Genomic DNA, 18,060 nt, shown 5'->3' on the forward strand with positions numbered 1-18,060 from the left:
TGAACTATTGAGGAAAACAAAAAGTAGGCCGGCATTCTTGACATCCAAATTCGGAAAGTGACAAAAAAATAAATGATAAAATTTATTACTAATTTTGTTAATATCCGAGTTTGTTGAACCAAACTTATTTTTTATTTATTTTAAAAATTTCGCCCTTATGGCGCATGTATAAATTAATCGAATGGATTTTGATTGAAGACAACTATTTGTATGCACCCTTGTTGCTATGCAACATTGTTGTGGCAAACAATTTTGTTTGTAATTCGATTTGCCTCATATTTAATCATTAAATAGTCTTTTAGAATTATTTGCTGTAGCAATGTTAAAGAGAAATCAATCTGTAATTCAATATGGTAAGTTAAAATAAAAATTTTAAAAATTTATTAAACAAAATGAAAATTTAAAAATATAATATTAAATGTGATAAAAAAAATATATATATTATTTATATTATGTAGATCTTATCGAGGGGGAAAAACGATTCAGCAAATTCAAGGCATACGTCAGCCAACAATTATTCAAAGAAAAATTTACCTCAATTCGAAGATTTTATTCTTCAAAGAGATTATACAGGTGGAAGAGCCTTTCTTGAAGTAAGTTATAAAATATTGCATTTATAATTAGAAAAGCCAAAGTATTGAAATAATATATTGCATCTATATATTAATTGTGAATCAAATTTGAAATTTTAGTTTTCGAACGATGAAAATGAAGACCAAATAAATTTAAGGGACCAATGGATAGCATTTTGTAGTTTTCATTTAGGAGATTATCAACAGGCCCTAGAACAATATTTAAAATTAAAAAATATTGATCCAACTATTAAGGATATTAAATTAAATATAGCTGTATGCATGTTCTATTTGGGAATGTATGAAGAAGCATATAGTTTAATGGAAGAAATACCAAATACAGGATTAAAAATACGATTATTATTCCATTTAGCACATAAATTGGATCGTGAAGAAGAATTAATGGAATTACATGAATCACTTAAAGATGATGTTAAAGATGCATTAAGTTTAGCTTGTTTGCATTATTTAAGAGCACATTATCAAGAAGCTATTGATATATATAAAAGGATATTGTTGGATAATAAGTAAATATTTGTATTCAATTGTTTTAATTGCAGGAATTGTTTTTAAAATTTCAGTTTAATTAAAATTTAATGAAAGTTTGGTATGTAAACGCTTGTGGAATCGGTTAATGAGAAAGGATCCTTGAAAGTTTCATTTAACAAAGTTGATGAATTTTGTTTTACGTTTAAAATTTATCTAAGTTTTAAGAATGGACAAAATATAATAGAGTTTCATAGGGTAACAGTTCCACCGCAATATCTTTTTTCGAAGTTAGATTCTCCATGTGCCCAGTAATAAAATAACTGTTTTTATTTAACGATCTTAAGTCTCTTTCGGAATGATTATCTGAATTTTTAATATATTCAACCAATTTATTTTCACATTATCGACGTGATGAATTAATTTATAATCAATTCTCAATATAACGAAAGCATAATATTATAGAAGGGGGCTTATTGTATTCTAATTATATGATAATATAAACCCCATATAACGTACTTCACACCACACATTTCTAAATTTATTGAAGCTAAAGATTTAGAGTTATAATTTATCACCCCCAGACAAAAATTATTTATTCAATTGGAAAAAATAAATGTCTTCAAGATTTTAAAGAAAGTCAACAATTTTATTTTTTTATCCGCTTGCTTGAATTTTTTTTTATCACAGAAATTTGTACATACTTTTTTTTTATACATGCAGTACATAAGTATTTTTCATTTAATTTTTTTCCAGAGAATTTCTTGCTCTCAATGTATATTTAGCATTGTGTTTCTACAAGCTCGATTATTATGATATGTCTCAAGAAGTTCTTGATATTTATTTGAATCAACATCCTGATAGTACAATTGCTATTAATTTAAAAGCATGTAATCGATTTCGTTTATTTAATGGTAGAGTTGCTGAACAGGAAATCAATAATATTGCTGACAATGGAACATTTGGTGCTGATTTAATTAAACATAATTTAGTGGTTTTTCGTAATGGTGAAGGTGCATTACAAACATTTCCATCATTATTAAATATTGTACCGGAAGCACGTTTAAATTTAGCAATATTTCATTTAAAACGTAATAATATACAGGAAGCTCATAGTTTAATGAAACAAGTTGAACCAACTGTTCCACATGAATATATACTTAAAGGTGTTGTACATGCTGCCTTAGGACAACAACTTGGATCAGTAAATACAATTTTTTTTTTTATAAACGAAAATGCACTAAAAATAGTTTTATAATAATAAACATGCTTGCTAGATCACATTGCCTGTTTAGAATATCAATAACAATTAATTTAGAATAGCAAAATTTTTAAATTTTTTTAGAAAGAGCACTTAAAAACAGCACAACAAAATCTACATTTAGTTGGAAGTTCAGCATCAGAGTGCGATACAATACCCGGACGTCAAAGTATGGCATCAGCTTTCTTTCTATATGGTCAATTCGAAGAAGTTTTAGTATATTTAAATTCGATACGTAGCTATTTTATAAATGATGATACATTTAATTTTAATTATGCACAAGCAAAAGCTGCCACAGGTTATTATAAAGAAGCTGAAGAATTATTTGTACAAATAAATGATTTAGATATAAGAAATTCACACACATATTGTATGATATTAGCTCGATGTCATATAAATGCTGGGCATCCAGAACAAGCCTGGAATTTATTTGTAACAAGAGATACAAATTCAGAAGCATTTGTATTATTACAATTGATTGCAAATGATTGTTATAAATGTGAAGAATTTTGGGTGGCTGCGAAAGCATTCGATATGCTAGAGAAGTAAGTTAATTGCTTATGTATATATTGTAGATGTAAATTGAAATTTTAATTAATTTTTCATTTGTAATTTTCAGATTAGATCCGAGTCCAGAAAATTGGGAAGGTAAACGTGGTGCATGTGCTGGTGTTTTATATGCTATGGTATCTGATGCGAAAAAAGGTAAACCACCAAATGGTATCGGTGATGTTATATCGTTATTAAGAGATTCAGATAATCAACAAGCTGAATCAATGCTGAAAACTATACGGAAACATGCATCAATTTTTAAATAAGTGCAAATTTCCGTCTTAAATTAAAAAATTATAGCCTTAAATTTTAAGCACAAGATACAAAAATAAAACTTGCAAAATAATAAAAAATTGAGCACTTGCAAATTTAATATTAAAGGTATAAGCATAAAACTAAGTATTACTGTACATATTAAGAAATTTTCAAAAATACGTCTGCCCATATATGTGCTTTTTGACATTATATCTATTATCACTTGCACAAATTGGGACAATCCGAAAACCGTTTCTGTAGATTTTGCCGTGATGAAGATGAGACGGCTGAGCATATTCTTTGCTTTTGTGAAGCATTTGCCAGGACGGGACTGGTTTACTTGTGGGGAGACGTAGTGGCGATCTCGAACTTGTAGGAGATAGTGCTTTGAGTGATAGCCCTAGCTAGCATTTTATAAACGGTGCCATATAACAATAAATTGGCAAAGCTGCAGTGACTCAATCTGAGCTTGATCTCTTCTAATCTTTGCTTTAGATTTCCAGAATGGGTTGAACGAGTAACGCAATATGCAATATTATTAAAAAGTGGGATTACTCAAAAATTTGTTATGTTAGGAATGTGAAGGCGTCATGAAATTAAATTTCAGATAGAATACAATCTCAATTTAGAAAAATTACATAAAAAGTTTTCCATTGCATGTCCGTTTTGATTTTTAAATTAGTAAATCAAATATCAAATTAAAATCTTAAATAAAATTTGGTACTTCACAATTAAATCTATTGCAAATAACTTGAATTCAACTATGTTATTAATTCAATTGAACTTTAAAGAAAAACCTTGAGTGCACTTACTATCCATTCTGAATAAACCAGAAATTTTATTTATTTTGTTACTTCACTTATATCATCCTTTTTGACTTATTTTTTTTTTTTTTTTTTTGAAATTCAACTTATAAGATTTACATGTTAAAATATCAAAAACAGAAAAAGTGAAATGAAATGAGATCAAAGTTAAAGTTAGAATTTATAACTCAAAAGAAAAGAATGGAATTTGATTTTCTATAATGTCATTTGGATTTCTGTTACCGGTGGCTGATTTTCTTTTGTAATAAAATCCCTGATCACATAGAAGGTTTTCTTGATCAAAAAATATATTCATTTAACAATGGTATATGCGATACTAAATTTTTTTTTTGTTTAAAATGTAAGAGCTTAAAATATAAGAGCAAAAATCCAGATGCTGATTTAATACTCAATCATGCACTGAAAATACCTTTTTCTTTCCTTTATACTCTTATATAATCAATAGATATGATATGTAGATAAGTATAAGATGTTGTATTTGTGCATGTTACTATTATTATTGAATCATCATTCATCTCAATCAAGAATCAATTTTTTTTTTCATTTTTATCTTTTACTCTTATATTTTAGGGATTTTTGCTTTCAAATTCTTATGTGTTGTAAATTGATGTTGTATTTACAGCATAAGAAAATGACGGAAAAAGACCCTTGCTGAAGGAAAATTACAAGGTGTACTAAAATTGGTATACTAAAGTAATAATGGAATCAAAAATTTTATATATTATATAAATATTTTTCTAGATATGATAAAACGAATTAAGTAATAAGGATCTACTTGACAATGTTTTGAATTTCATCTTAAACTTAAGTTATTTTTCTATCGTAATTTATAGCCTTTACTAAAGAAGTAGATTTACGTTTTATGATATAAGCATCAGTTTACAAAAAAAATTTTGCATTTACAGTCGAACACGCATAATATCACATAGAAAAATGTCCAAGAATTTGTAATTTTAACTAAGTTGTAAAATTAAGCAATGTTCGAATAAATTCACATTATGTGAAATTAAGCGAACTTACAAAATATTGAATACGTACGTACTCGCATTGAAATGAGTTGAAAACGTTTTTAAACAACAAAAATATTGAAACAAATAGAAAAACTAAAAACAATGACAACAATAAATCGTATTTCAACTGGTACATTCTAAGGAAAAATGCGTTCACATTTAAAAAATTGCCAATAGATGATGTAAACAATAAAGTTGGGTCAAACCAATGGTTTGTATTGTAGCACTTTTCCCTTCAACAAGTGCAAATTCTGCTTTTAAATACAGTCTATGTATTGCTATCACACTATTAAAATTATTTTCATTCATATACAAAACTATTTCTAGGATTGCATATATTTAGAATGACGCATATATGCAGTCTTTGAAATAAAGCAAAAATTAATATAAAAAGGAGTTAACATAATGCTCGATTTTAAGGGTTAATTGTGTGAGTTAAGAAAAATAATTATATTTTTTAATTTCACGGAATTTACCGTTAGCTTTTTGCGTTTATAAAAATTTGGAAAATCTTGCGGTTTCGGAAATATAAGGTGTCAAAAATTCAAATTTTACGAATTTCAAGAGGTGATAACTTGAGAGGGGGTGGAGATGGAAAAAAATTTTCTTCTAACAAAATGAACTATTTATTAATATCTAAAAGCTTCTAAAATTTCTACAGTCTGGGGTCTAGAAGAAAAACGACATCAAAAATTTGGAAAAAAGGACTTTAAATAACGGTAAATTTGAGCGGCCATTTTGTTTTTCTTAAGTTAAACTATAGTATACCGCGCAAGGGGAAGCAAGTCACTGCCTTTCTGCGTTTGCAAAATTTCAAAAATGCTTATGGTTTCATTGCAACAAATATTTAATAAAGGCCATTTTTAGGGTTTTGGGGAGGTATAACTTCTAGAGGGGGGGAGATAGGTAAAAATTTTGTTCTACGGAAATAAGTTTCTTGTGAAGATCTATGTACGTATTAAATTTCAGCTTTCTATCTTCAAAGGTGTAGAAGTTTTGTAAACAAAAAAAGTGTCCACGGACGGACGGACGGACGGACAGAGTGAAACTAATAAGCACTTTTTTCAAAAAATTTTTTGGAAAAGTGCTAAAAAGTAAGAATAATTGTTCCTTTGGATTTTTTTCGTAATTTTTATTATGTGACTTTATCGATAGCGAGCGATATTCGGCTATGACTAAAAGTGTATAGAAGTTTTTCTTGTCAAATATTTTATGAATATAATCGAGTTGTGATATTAAACAGATTTGACTGTAAATTGTGTTATTTGTAAAGTTGAAAGAAGTTCAAAGATAATGATCGTAATATTTTAGGATGTTCTTTAACCAAAAATTACATATTATATTATGCTAATGCAATAAAATAATTGTGGAATTCTTTCAAAATTGGTGAATTCGACGGCTAGCTACGCGTATTAAGATAAGCAATTCAGAAATTCAAAAAAGTTTTAAATTTCGAAAAAGTAAAAAGCTCAAAAATTTGATATTTTTATGAGTGGTGGCAATTTTTAATAGAATACCAACAAAATTAAAAAATGATAAAATAACATTATATTTGACTTCTTGGACAAAAATTTAATTCACAAAATTTTCTTAATTCTCTTGATTAAAAAGTTCTCCATGTGAACCCCTTTCTTTTCATAATCAATAAGAGATATTTTTTGTATTAACTCTCCCTGTATTTTGCCCATGTTAAAAAAAAAACAAGCAAATTGTTGCCATATCTCTTATATTTTCAATTTTTCCCCTATTTTTATTATTGTTCAAATAACCACAAAATAGTTTATATGCTGTAGCAGAATCTACCTACATGCATATGTAAGTATAACAAAGGGTTTCTTTTCAAATAAAAAAAAAATATAAAGCTTTACTCTTATACCGAATTGCACTGCATCAGTGCAAAAGTCCTTTAAATTCATTTTAAGATAAATAAATAAAAAAAAAAGACATAAACAACAAGAAAATTTGGAATAAATTTCTGATAAAAAAAAAGAAAATTAAATATTTTTCCTTTATAAATAATAAAAAGAAAAAAAAATACGAAGGGAAAATCTTTATCCGATATTGGTATCTAAAATAGGAAATCCGATTTCCATAGATTTTTTTTTATATTCATTTTTGTTTTTTGTTAATTTTCTTTCTGAATTTTCTCTTCCATATTATACAGAAACATATACAAAAGGACATTTAAAACATAAACTGAGAAGATGAAAAATTTTTCTGTGTAATGTGGAAACGAATTTTTTTTTTCAATTTTGTAACCATTATTTCTTAAAACTTTAAAAAAAAACCAATCCTGCAATAGAAAACCAAAATAAAAAAAAATTTCATTGAAATCCTCATCGAATTCAAGTGGTAAGAATACAAGTAGCAAGAATCCAAGAACCACTGAAGAATGTACACATTTTATGTTCATATGAAGATAAGAAAAAATAAAAAAGGAACTTTTTTACTTCCGGATTTTAAAGGTATCCATTTTTTATTTGGAAACTGTTTTTTTTATTTTAAGTTACTTTGTAACAAGAGACAATAATCATTCTTTATTGGTTTAGTTTCACTTTTAAAATTTTCGAAATGAACCGTTTTTGACTTGAAAACTGAACCATCTTTTAAAATTGGAAAAAGAATTTAAAATTCTTTTAGAATTTCTCAGGTTCATATTGGAAACAATTCTCGTACTGACCACGTACATGGGTCTGACACAAGACTGTAAATGAAGAACGTTATTTTACGCTGCTTTTGGTAATTTGTGCAGAAAAAAAATTCAATAATATAAAAGTATTAAGGATATTTTATAAAACAAGTCTGGAATTTATAAGAAACATAGGGCGCGTTGGGAACAGCATGTTAAGGTCGAAGCCGCATAAAGTATCGCGACAGCGGAATTTATAAACATAAAAATACGCTAGAGCAAAACTAATGGTTCGTCAGTTTGACAAATTTTGAGTGTTTATGATCACATCATAAACATTGTGATCAACACTGATTATTGGTTTGGTTTCGGCTATATCAAAAAAAAAATTAATTCTTAAAAATTTTTACAAATAAGGTTTCATTTATACTGAGAAAGCTTATTTGGTTTTAATTTATATCATAGAAATGAATGAAAAATATGCAATAGGCACTCCATTTGGGATTTATCCAAATAAAATATTTACATTTCAAGAATCATTTTATTTTCTATGTCGATTTATGTACCACAACCATTGCCCTGGTTAATATATACACCGCTCAATAACCTGGAAAGTGTATGTGCCTATTAAGCAACAAATTATTTTAATGAAAATATTGTAAATTTATTTTTTAAAAAGAGCTTTCTCACACTCTTTCTATTCTCTATATATGAGAAAATTACATTAAAAATTTTTCTTTTATTCTCCCAAATTTCAAATTTCTTTTAATTTCAAAAAATTTTAATAAAAAAAACTGTACAACCGGACTTAAGGCATATATTTTTAAGTATTTTACAATTTCTCTCAACTCCTTTGATTGTGTTTGTGTTACTAAAACTTGTATTGCATATAAAATGAAAATTTCCCACCCTAAAAATTAATTTTAAATAAAAAATTTCACACTCATGTACAAGTTTCACACTTTTTTTTTTGTTTTCCTCGTTGATTTTATGTAATTCGATCGTTGTTACTAGTTCTTGTATTAAATAAAATATATTTTCAGGATTTATTCCTTTTACATACTAAATAATATTATTACAAAATATAAATTTGACATATGTATGTATGCGATTCTAAAAATGCATATAGCAAGAATGTTCACATTGTGTATATAACAACTTCGAAGATATCTTTTTTGAATATATGCCATAAGAGGAAAAAAAAAATGAGAAAAATAATGCAATAATAAAACAAAAATTTTAGAAAAGGAATCGAAATCTATAAAAAATAAAAATAATAAAAAATATTTTAAAAAAATACAAGCATTACAGAAAAGCATTACTATTTTCATCTCTTATATAGTTTAAGGATTTTATAAATGGTCTCACTAGCTACGACGATCCTTTTATGTGCCTCCATTACAAAGTATACATTATATTTGTAAATTTAATGTATAAGGATTATCCTTTTTTTTTGAAAAAAGAAGAAAAAAAAATATAAAATTAAAGAAGAACTAAAAATTTTCTTATTTTTCTGCTTCAACTGATTTAATATCTATGTAGATATACACACAAACACAGATACGTACAGAATTTTTTTTTTTTCAGAAAGAAACATAAAAATTTAAAAGTTCGCCACATATATATACGGATGCAACTTGTTAAAATCAACTGTTACATATAGGAATTTACAAGATCCTTCCTTATTCCTTATTTAATATACGTTTATACAAAGTGATTATGGCAATGTACACAATATGTGATGTGAATTATATTATATGCATACATGTATACTACGTATACAGGTTATGTAAGTATATTTTGGTGTTGTTCTATCTTAGTTTAAACGTCGTTACACACATTTCTCATAATATATATTTATAATTTTTTATTTGTTATACGAATTTTCTATAACTATAGCAGGCAAACATTTGTACATACATGTAAGCATTCGAGGTTGATTTGTTGACGTGAAAATTTTTTTTTCTCTCTTTGTCTTGTTTTTGTTATTTGGTCCTAAAAAAATAAATACAAATTTTAAAAGAAGAATGCAAATAAAAAGAAAAAATAAATTTAAAATTTAAAAAAATTTTTTTTTTTTTGGAAAAAAATTAATCAAAGTTTCTTATGTGTTACAAACATTTCCCTCTGTTGACAGTTTTCTCATCCAAATATACATATTCCATCTTTTTCTATTCTGTCGTGAAAATTTTACACATTGTACAAAAAAAAACAAAGACAAAAAACATTCATATATAGTGCCAACTGAAGCAGACAAACAAATGTCAAAATGTTTAAAAGAACGAATGAGATTAAAAAGAAAATTGGAGATTCAAAGGAGTGTGAGTTTAAAATACAAATCATGAATGAAACTAATAATATAAATTAAGGATATTTCCTAAAAGTAAATTTTATGGGTATGAGAAGTAGTTTTTCTCAACAATAGAGAAGTAGATGCGTCTATTGACAAAATTTTCTCTTATTTCTACTTGTTGCAAACTATTCACACAATAAATTCTACTAGTTGGGGCCTAACTATGTAATTTGATTTTCGTAAAACGATTTTGGTATTCGTAAAAATTGTAAGGTAGTACAAATCAAATTGTATGGCACTATATTTGTAATAAGTATAAACTATATCGTTTCTAAGTTTTTTCAAGGAAATTACAAAATTCGTGGGATTCCTATTAAATGGATGAAAATATTACAGCCATCAAGCAATACAAATGACTGAAATATAATTTATAATTCTCATAAAGAAGAATTAGGGAATTTGGAAAAGAAGGAATTAGAATTACACAATATTATGTCAAATACTCAAAATCACGGCTAAGCCCGAATTTGTTACTTCAATGAATTTAATGAAAAAAGAATTCTATGCTTAATATTTTTTGTATAAAATAAGGGGCTCTAATTAATAATTTTTATCAGCGAAAGATACATCAGGCTCTACCGGATCCGGAAAACTGTACTTTAAATTGACAGTTAGACATAATTTAATTTTCCAATAAGCACATTATTTTCGAAATTATTAAATTTTTTTTTGTAAATTTGACGAAAATCTATATGTATTAACATTTTATTTCAAAAAAACTATACAAAGAAAATTCCAAATAGAGTGTCATAAGTGATTTCGATTAGATTGAATTTGCAGTTAACTGGATTATAAGGACCGTCCTATATGTTATACTTCTGAAAGCGTATATAGGAAATCAAATTATATTGCAATTTATTTAAGTTTTAAATATTTTTTCTTTTGAAAATTTTTTGAAAGATTTTCACTATCTATTTTTTTTTATTTGATTTTTTACAAATTGAAGTTACATAGTATAAGTACTTTACAATTGTATTGATCTTTAAAAATTGCAATTTTTTCGAGCAAATTTAATAGTACAATTTCTGACGATTTACTGACCCGAGCACGTTCAATCACGTAATTTGTGTGCATATCGTTTCTTAAATTGAGAGATTTTGAAATTTGTAATATGTACATGATAAAGGTCTCGTTCTAACAAAAAAAAACGATAAATGTAACATGTAGAATATTTTTTTAAAAATAAAAATCTTAGCTTGGTGTAAAGAAGTTGAGTAATTTGAGAGAGTTTAATTCTCTTCCAGCAACATTTAATATATTACATTTATTTTAAGCTTAAAACTATTTGCTATACCAATATTATTCGCTTCACTTTAGTGACTAAGTAAGGCTTATGTGTAAATTAAAAGTCGAACTAGAAAAAATAGAGCAATTTTAAGTCATTTTTGTGATCACCGGGAATCCGCAGATTCTGCCAATATATGATAACAGGCTATAGCAAAAATAATTTTGGAGATATTTAAAAAAATCTTTTGGAAAACTTTAAACGCGTTTTCTTGCTAAACTAGAAGAGATAGAGCGATTTTAAGTGTTTTTTGTGATCACTGGGAATCCACAGATTCTGCTAATATATGATAATAGGCTGCAGCAGAAATATTTTTCGAGATATTTAAAAAAATCTTTTGGGAAACTTTAAACGCGTTTTCTGGCTAAACTAGAACAGATAGAGCGATTTTTGTGATCACTGGGAATCCACAGATTTTGCCAATATACGATAATAGGCTGCAGCAGAAATATTTTTGGAGGTATTTAAAAAAATCTTTTGGGAAACTTTAAACGCGTTTTCTTGCTAAACTAGAAGAGATAGAGCGATTTTAAGTGTTTTTTGTGATCACTGGGAATCCACAGATTCTGCTAATATATGATAATAGGCTGCAGCAGAAATATTTTTCGAGATATTTAAAAAAATCTTTTGGGAAACTTTAAACGCGTTTTCTGGCTAAACTAGAACAGATAGAGCGATTTTTGTGATCACTGGGAATCCACAGATTTTGCCAATATACGATAATAGGCTGCAGCAGAAATATTTTTGGAGATATTTAAAAAAATCTTTTGGGAAACTTTAAACGCGTTTTTTGGCTAAACTAGAACAGATAGAGCGATTTTTGTGATCACTGGGAATCCACAGATTCTGCCAATATATGATTGTTCTGTAGGTTGTAGCAGAAATATTTTTGGAGATATTTAAAAAAATCTTTTGGGAAACTTTAAACGCGTTTTCTGGCTAAACTAGAACAGATAGAGCGATTTTTGTGATCACTGGGAATCCACAGATTTTGCCAATATACGATAATAGGCTGCAGCAGAAATATTTTTGGAGGTATTTAAAAAAATCTTTTGGGAAACTTTAAACGCGTTTTCTTGCTAAACTAGAAGAGATAGAGCGATTTTAAGTGTTTTTTGTGATCACTGGGAATCCACAGATTCTGCTAATATATGATAATAGGCTGCAGCAGAAATATTTTTGGAGGTGTTTAAAAAAATCTTTTGGGAAACTTTAAACGCGTTTTCTTGCTAAACTAGAAGAGATAGAGCGATTTTAAGTGTTTTTTGTGATCACTGGGAATCCACAGATTCTGCTAATATATGATAATAGGCTGCAGCAGAAATATTTTTCGAGATATTTAAAAAAATCTTTTGGGAAACTTTAAACGCGTTTTCTGCCTAAACTAGAACAGATAGAGCGATTTTTGTGATCACTGGGAATCCACAGATTCTGCCAATATATGATAGGTTCTGTAGGTTGTAGCAGAAATATTTTTGGAGATATTTAAAAAAATCTTTTGGAAAACTTTAAACGCGTTGTCTTGCTAAACTAGAACAGATAGAGCGATTTTTGTGATCACTGGGAATCCACAGATTTTGCCAATATACGATAATAGGCTGCAGCAGAAATATTTTTGGAGGTATTTAAAAAAATCTTTTGGGAAACTTTAAACGCGTTTTCTTGCTAAACTAGAAGAGATAGAGCGATTTTAAGTGTTTTTTGTGATCACTGGGAATCCACAGATTCTGCTAATATATGATAATAGGCTGCAGCAGAAATATTTTTGGAGATATTTAAAAAAATCTTTTGGGAAACTTTAAACGCGTTTTCTGGCTAAACTAGAACAGATAGAGCGATTTTTGTGATCACTGGGAATCCACAGATTCTGCCAATATATGATAGGTTCTGTAGGTTGTAGCAGAAATATTTTTGGAGATATTTAAAAAAATCTTTTGGAAAACTTTAAACGCGTTTTCTTGCTAAACTAGAACAGATAGAGCGATTTTTGTGATCACTGGGAATCCACAGATTTTGCCAATATACGATAATAGGCTGCAGCAGAAATATTTTTGGAGGTATTTAAAAAAATCTTTTGGGAAACTTTAAACGCGTTTTCTTGCTAAACTAGAAGAGATAGAGCGATTTTAAGTGTTTTTTGTGATCACTGGGAATCCACAGATTCTGCTAATATATGATAATAGGCTGCAGCAGAAATATTTTTCGAGATATTTAAAAAAATCTTTTGGGAAACTTTAAACGCGTTTTCTGGCTAAACTAGAAGAGATAGAGCGATTTTAAGTGTTTTTTGTGATCACTGGGAATCCACAGATTCTGCTATGATAATAGGCTGCAGCAGAAATATTTTTGGAGATATTTAAAAAAATCTTTTGGAAAACTTTAAACGCGTTTTCTGGGTAAACTAGAGGAGATAGAGCGATTTTAAGTTATTTTTGTGATCACTGGGAATCCACAGATTCTGCCAATATATGATAATAGGCTGCAGCAGAAATATTTTTGGAGATATTTAAAAAAATATTTTGGAAAACTTGAAACGCTGATGAACATTGATGACGTTAGATGAACATCAAATAATTGAAATAAATAATGGCGAAATAGGGATTCATTTTGTGAAAAATTTTTGTACCAAACTGCGTTACAAAAATATTATTTTGTACCATTGCATTATATCTGAAGTTCGAACTTAGTCATATTCCAGGAAATATTTTGTAAAGAATTGTCCTCGTTTTTTATGCTAATCGATAAGTTATATTCTATCAATTGGCCTAGGATGGACGTTATTTTATATGATTTATGACGATCTTGATAAAGAAAAAATTAGCTTGTCTCCAAATAGTCAAGATAAAGCGTACCAATTGAATTCAGTATTATTGTATTCTATTCAATCTATGTAATTGCTGTTAAATAAGTAAGAGTAATTTTTACTAGCTAAGATCGATTTAAACTAATTGACCAATTTTCTGGTATCGGTATAATTTACGATATTTGTCTACGATATTGTATAATATATTTTATTTATTTTATTTCAAAGCGATTGACTAATAATCTGGTATCGGTATAATATACGATATTTAATTACGATATTGTTTTGATACATTTTATTCACTTTACTTGTATAGAAAAATTATGTTTGTTTTATTTTTATTATGGTAAACTATTTGGAAAATGTAAAAGCTAATGTAAAATTATTCTTATTTGACCTAGTTTTTTTTCTGGCTATACTTAAATTTTACATATATGTACATATATGTATAATATATAAAATAAATAATTCTTTAATCTTAAAGTCAAATATCTATACATATTTAAATTTAAGTGCCTTAAGACTCTTTGAAACTGACTAAATAACAATTATAATAAAACTTAGTTATTATTTCTCTAATAAAATTTTTTGAATTTCATTTAATATTATGAATTTTATTCAAGAATGCAGAAAATTACCGAAAAATTTCTCTTAACTTCTTTTTTTTTTGGATTAATAATATTCAAAAAAATTTAATATTTCTGAAAGTTACTTAATATTTATTAAAATGTATATGATATTTCCATATGTTACATTTTCAAACCACAAAATAAGCGTAACCTTTAACCATCACAAATTATTAAATGTATAAAAGCAACAGTTAATATTATACATATATATGTATGGAATTACCACAAAAACAACTAATACTCCTTCCACCATTTTATATTTTGCCTTACATTTGCTTTAACAACATATTGTTGCCTCACATTTTGTATATGTATATATACCAACAGACAAGACAAATATAATACCTACATTTAAACTTAAAATAGAATTGAATGAATATTTTTCTTTTCTTTCGGATGTATCGAAAATCTTGACGAGCAAATTATTATAAAACATAAAGAAAAAATATCATAATATTATTATTTAAATCCAGTTCATTACCCTAATATAATGACTGCCATTATATTCTAGTATTTCCATTTAACATTCTCTTTGTATATAACACTATGAATTGAAAAAGTTTAAAAGTGATGAACGAAAAAAAATGTATATAATATGATGTTAATAAGAAGCGGAGGGGCGAAATTGAAGGATATATATACCTAACTCCATTTTTTATATAATACGTACGTATTTTTGCGATTTTCTCCCCAATTTCAAATTTCTGAAGAAAGATTCTGAAAGAAGAGGAGAAAAGGACTATTAAATTGGCCTTAAAAATTCTATTTTTTTTTTCTCTTTTTCATTTTTTTTTTTTTTTGTTATACTTAATACTAAACTTAACGCTTTTCTTATATTTTCTTTCTCTTTTTTGTTTTATGATGGGTTTGCGCGTAAATTTATTTTGTTAAAGAAAATTATTATAGAATGAGCCATCAAGCTAGACTGTGCTTGCTAAAAAGGAAAGTAAAGGTATGTATATTATGATAATATCGTAAATTTTAGTGATTAGAAATTCAAGTTATGAGCTCAATATCGTTATATTGTTATTATTATTGTTATCATTGTTATTATTTTTATATCATCATACCATTATAATATTAAATGGAAAATTTGTTTTAGTTAAAATATTTAAGAGAAATATAAATATAAGTATATTATGTTGCTTGTGTGTTAAAAATTTAAATGAGTGAATTAATTAAAATTGTAGGGGGAAATATTAAAAATGTGAGTAAAATATATGTACGAGTACCAATATAGTTTAATTTTAACATGTTATATATAAAATAAAATATGAAAATTAAGGAGACTTGAATAAAAGAAGTATAAGTATATTTGTATTAGTGCAATGGCATTTTGTCATAAAATTATAAATGTGTATATGTGTGTATATAAAAAAAATTAATTTGATAGTATTTCAATTAACGCATAATGGTTTTATAAAATATTTAGCTCAAAAATTAAATGAACTGTTAAGTGATCTATTTTAACAGTTTAAAGATATAAAAGGTTGATAAACTTTTTTTTAGTAATTGTACTTATATTAGATTTTTTTAAAGTTCTTTAAAAATTTTAAGAAAATAATATTCATAAGACCCGATTCAAGATGTTAAGTGAGAATGTGTAGAATTTGTTGTTGACTTATTTATTTAATATTATTGTAATCAGTACGTTTTCAATTGGTTCGGTGTACCATAGTTTATCAGAAGCAATTTGTGAAGGTGATAAAGAGGAGCAAGACATGAGAGGGAATTCTTTAAAGAATTTTGTTAAAGAGAAAAAATATAGAAATCTGGGCTTACAAAATGTCTTCATGGGTGACGAGGGCGGGATAGATGGGATTTGAATAAAGTAATTATAGGATTCACTAACTTGTGTTGGCGAGATTGCAGTTTTCTTACTCTAACAAGTTTCTTATTCACATCAAGATCGTAGATAGTTCAGCAGATGTTAGGTGTATTATTGTAATTTTATGTGCAAATCGCAGAGCGTGGTACATAAAATACATAATTCAGTATTTCCAATTTACCTGCAAGATAATATTTGAAACTATTTTTATATTTTAATTATAAACATATTTTGTGGAACTGAATCTTGCCAAAGTTTATAAATCAAGTTTTTGGTCAATTTTAGTTAGTAGTGAAAATCAAATGCGCTATAACATCTTTATTTTGTCACAAGCCGGAGAAACTAGTTTATAAAATAGTTATTAATAAAGCAAATAACAAGAACTGTTACATGTATGAAAAACTCAAAAACAATTAAAATTTCGAAGTATATTCCAGTTTTCCCGTATAATTACACATAGAATTTATTTCCAATATCTTGCTTAAGTATTTGAACAACATAAAGCCATAATTTAATTCAAATGCTTTTGTATGAATACAAAAAATATCAAATAATTTTCATATGTTAGCTCCAGATTATCTAAATTCATAGAGGTATATTGGTATGATCGGATTGTTTACTTTTGCACCTATAATCTACTTAAATTCTCCTAGATTTATACACATAACAACTAATTTTAAATAATGCATATAAATCGATTATAAAAGTGTTAAAAATGTGAAAATAAAAAAGTGAGAAATTCAAATGCAATTTACAACTCAGATTTTTATCTATATCTATATTATAATTATGTACATATGTATACATATATGTAATAGTTTGTATATAATTTTTTGGAATTGTGGTGTCAACATTTTAAAAAAATTTCTCGTTTTTCCTTAATTAAATTTTTATAATGAGGGAAATTTAATCTTTATAATTTTGCAAATTGGATACAAAAAAAAAATTTAGTCGTTATTTAAACTTATTAGAGTTGTATAAATTATATTGTGTATGTAAATGCATTATGCACATACACGGGTATATGAAAATCAAATATTCAAATTAAAGGTAAAAAATAAGTACGTGCTAACAATGATAAAATTTTTAAAAACTCGAATTGTAATGTAGAAATTTAATGAATAATTTAATTAATATTCGGTTATTCAATCCAAATCAATTAAATTTCAGCATTAATGATTGTATCATTAAAAACAAAACTTTTTAAATAATAAAAAAAATTGCATCATAATTACGATAATTATTGAAATTCCGTTTTTAAAGAGTTCAAAAGTATAACTAGTATGTCCACGTTTATTATACATATATAATTTTATTTTGGAATAATGAAGATTTGAAATTTATATTCATGTACATTTATATACAGAGTATCCCTCCTTAAATGGCATTCCTAAAGCAGAGTGATTAGCAGGATGGATAAATGAACCCGAACGAACAAAAAATGCTGATTTGCACTTTCTGTTTTCTGCCTTTCTTCTCGAATTATTGAACATGTTAAAGTTCGTTTTCGTTCTTCTTCTTGTTTACCATCTTCATATTATGTTCTTACATTTTAAACATAATTGATATATTA

The 18,060-nt window shown here is 26.7% G+C and overlaps 1 protein-coding gene across 1 annotated transcript; it reads left to right on the top strand.

The window, feature by feature from the left end:
• The first annotated feature begins 321 nt into the window (after positions 1–321).
• On the top strand, positions 322–3,158 carry LOC129613072 (intraflagellar transport protein 56). The gene is made up of 6 exons (XM_055526989.1): positions 322–353; positions 459–593; positions 693–1,099; positions 1,815–2,262; positions 2,404–2,864; positions 2,939–3,158. The coding sequence occupies exons 1-6, from the start codon at positions 351–353 to the stop codon at positions 3,135–3,137; spliced, it is 1,653 nt and encodes a 550-aa protein (XP_055382964.1). The 5' UTR covers positions 322–350; the 3' UTR covers positions 3,138–3,158.
• The last annotated feature ends 14,902 nt before the right edge of the window (positions 3,159–18,060 follow it).

The sequence above is a fragment of the Condylostylus longicornis genome, unplaced genomic scaffold, assembly GCF_029603195.1.
Source record: "Condylostylus longicornis isolate FDR11 unplaced genomic scaffold, ASM2960319v2 ptg000080l, whole genome shotgun sequence".
NCBI classification, from domain to species: domain Eukaryota; kingdom Metazoa; phylum Arthropoda; class Insecta; order Diptera; family Dolichopodidae; genus Condylostylus; species Condylostylus longicornis.

Bases quoted from the DNA above. Each gene is read 5' to 3' on its own strand.
- LOC129613072 (XM_055526989.1), top strand. The intron at 594-692 runs GTAAGTTATAAA...TTGAAATTTTAG, and splicing joins GTGGAAGAGCCTTTCTTGAA to TTTTCGAACGATGAAAATGA. The intron at 2,865-2,938 runs GTAAGTTAATTG...TGTAATTTTCAG, and splicing joins GCATTCGATATGCTAGAGAA to ATTAGATCCGAGTCCAGAAA.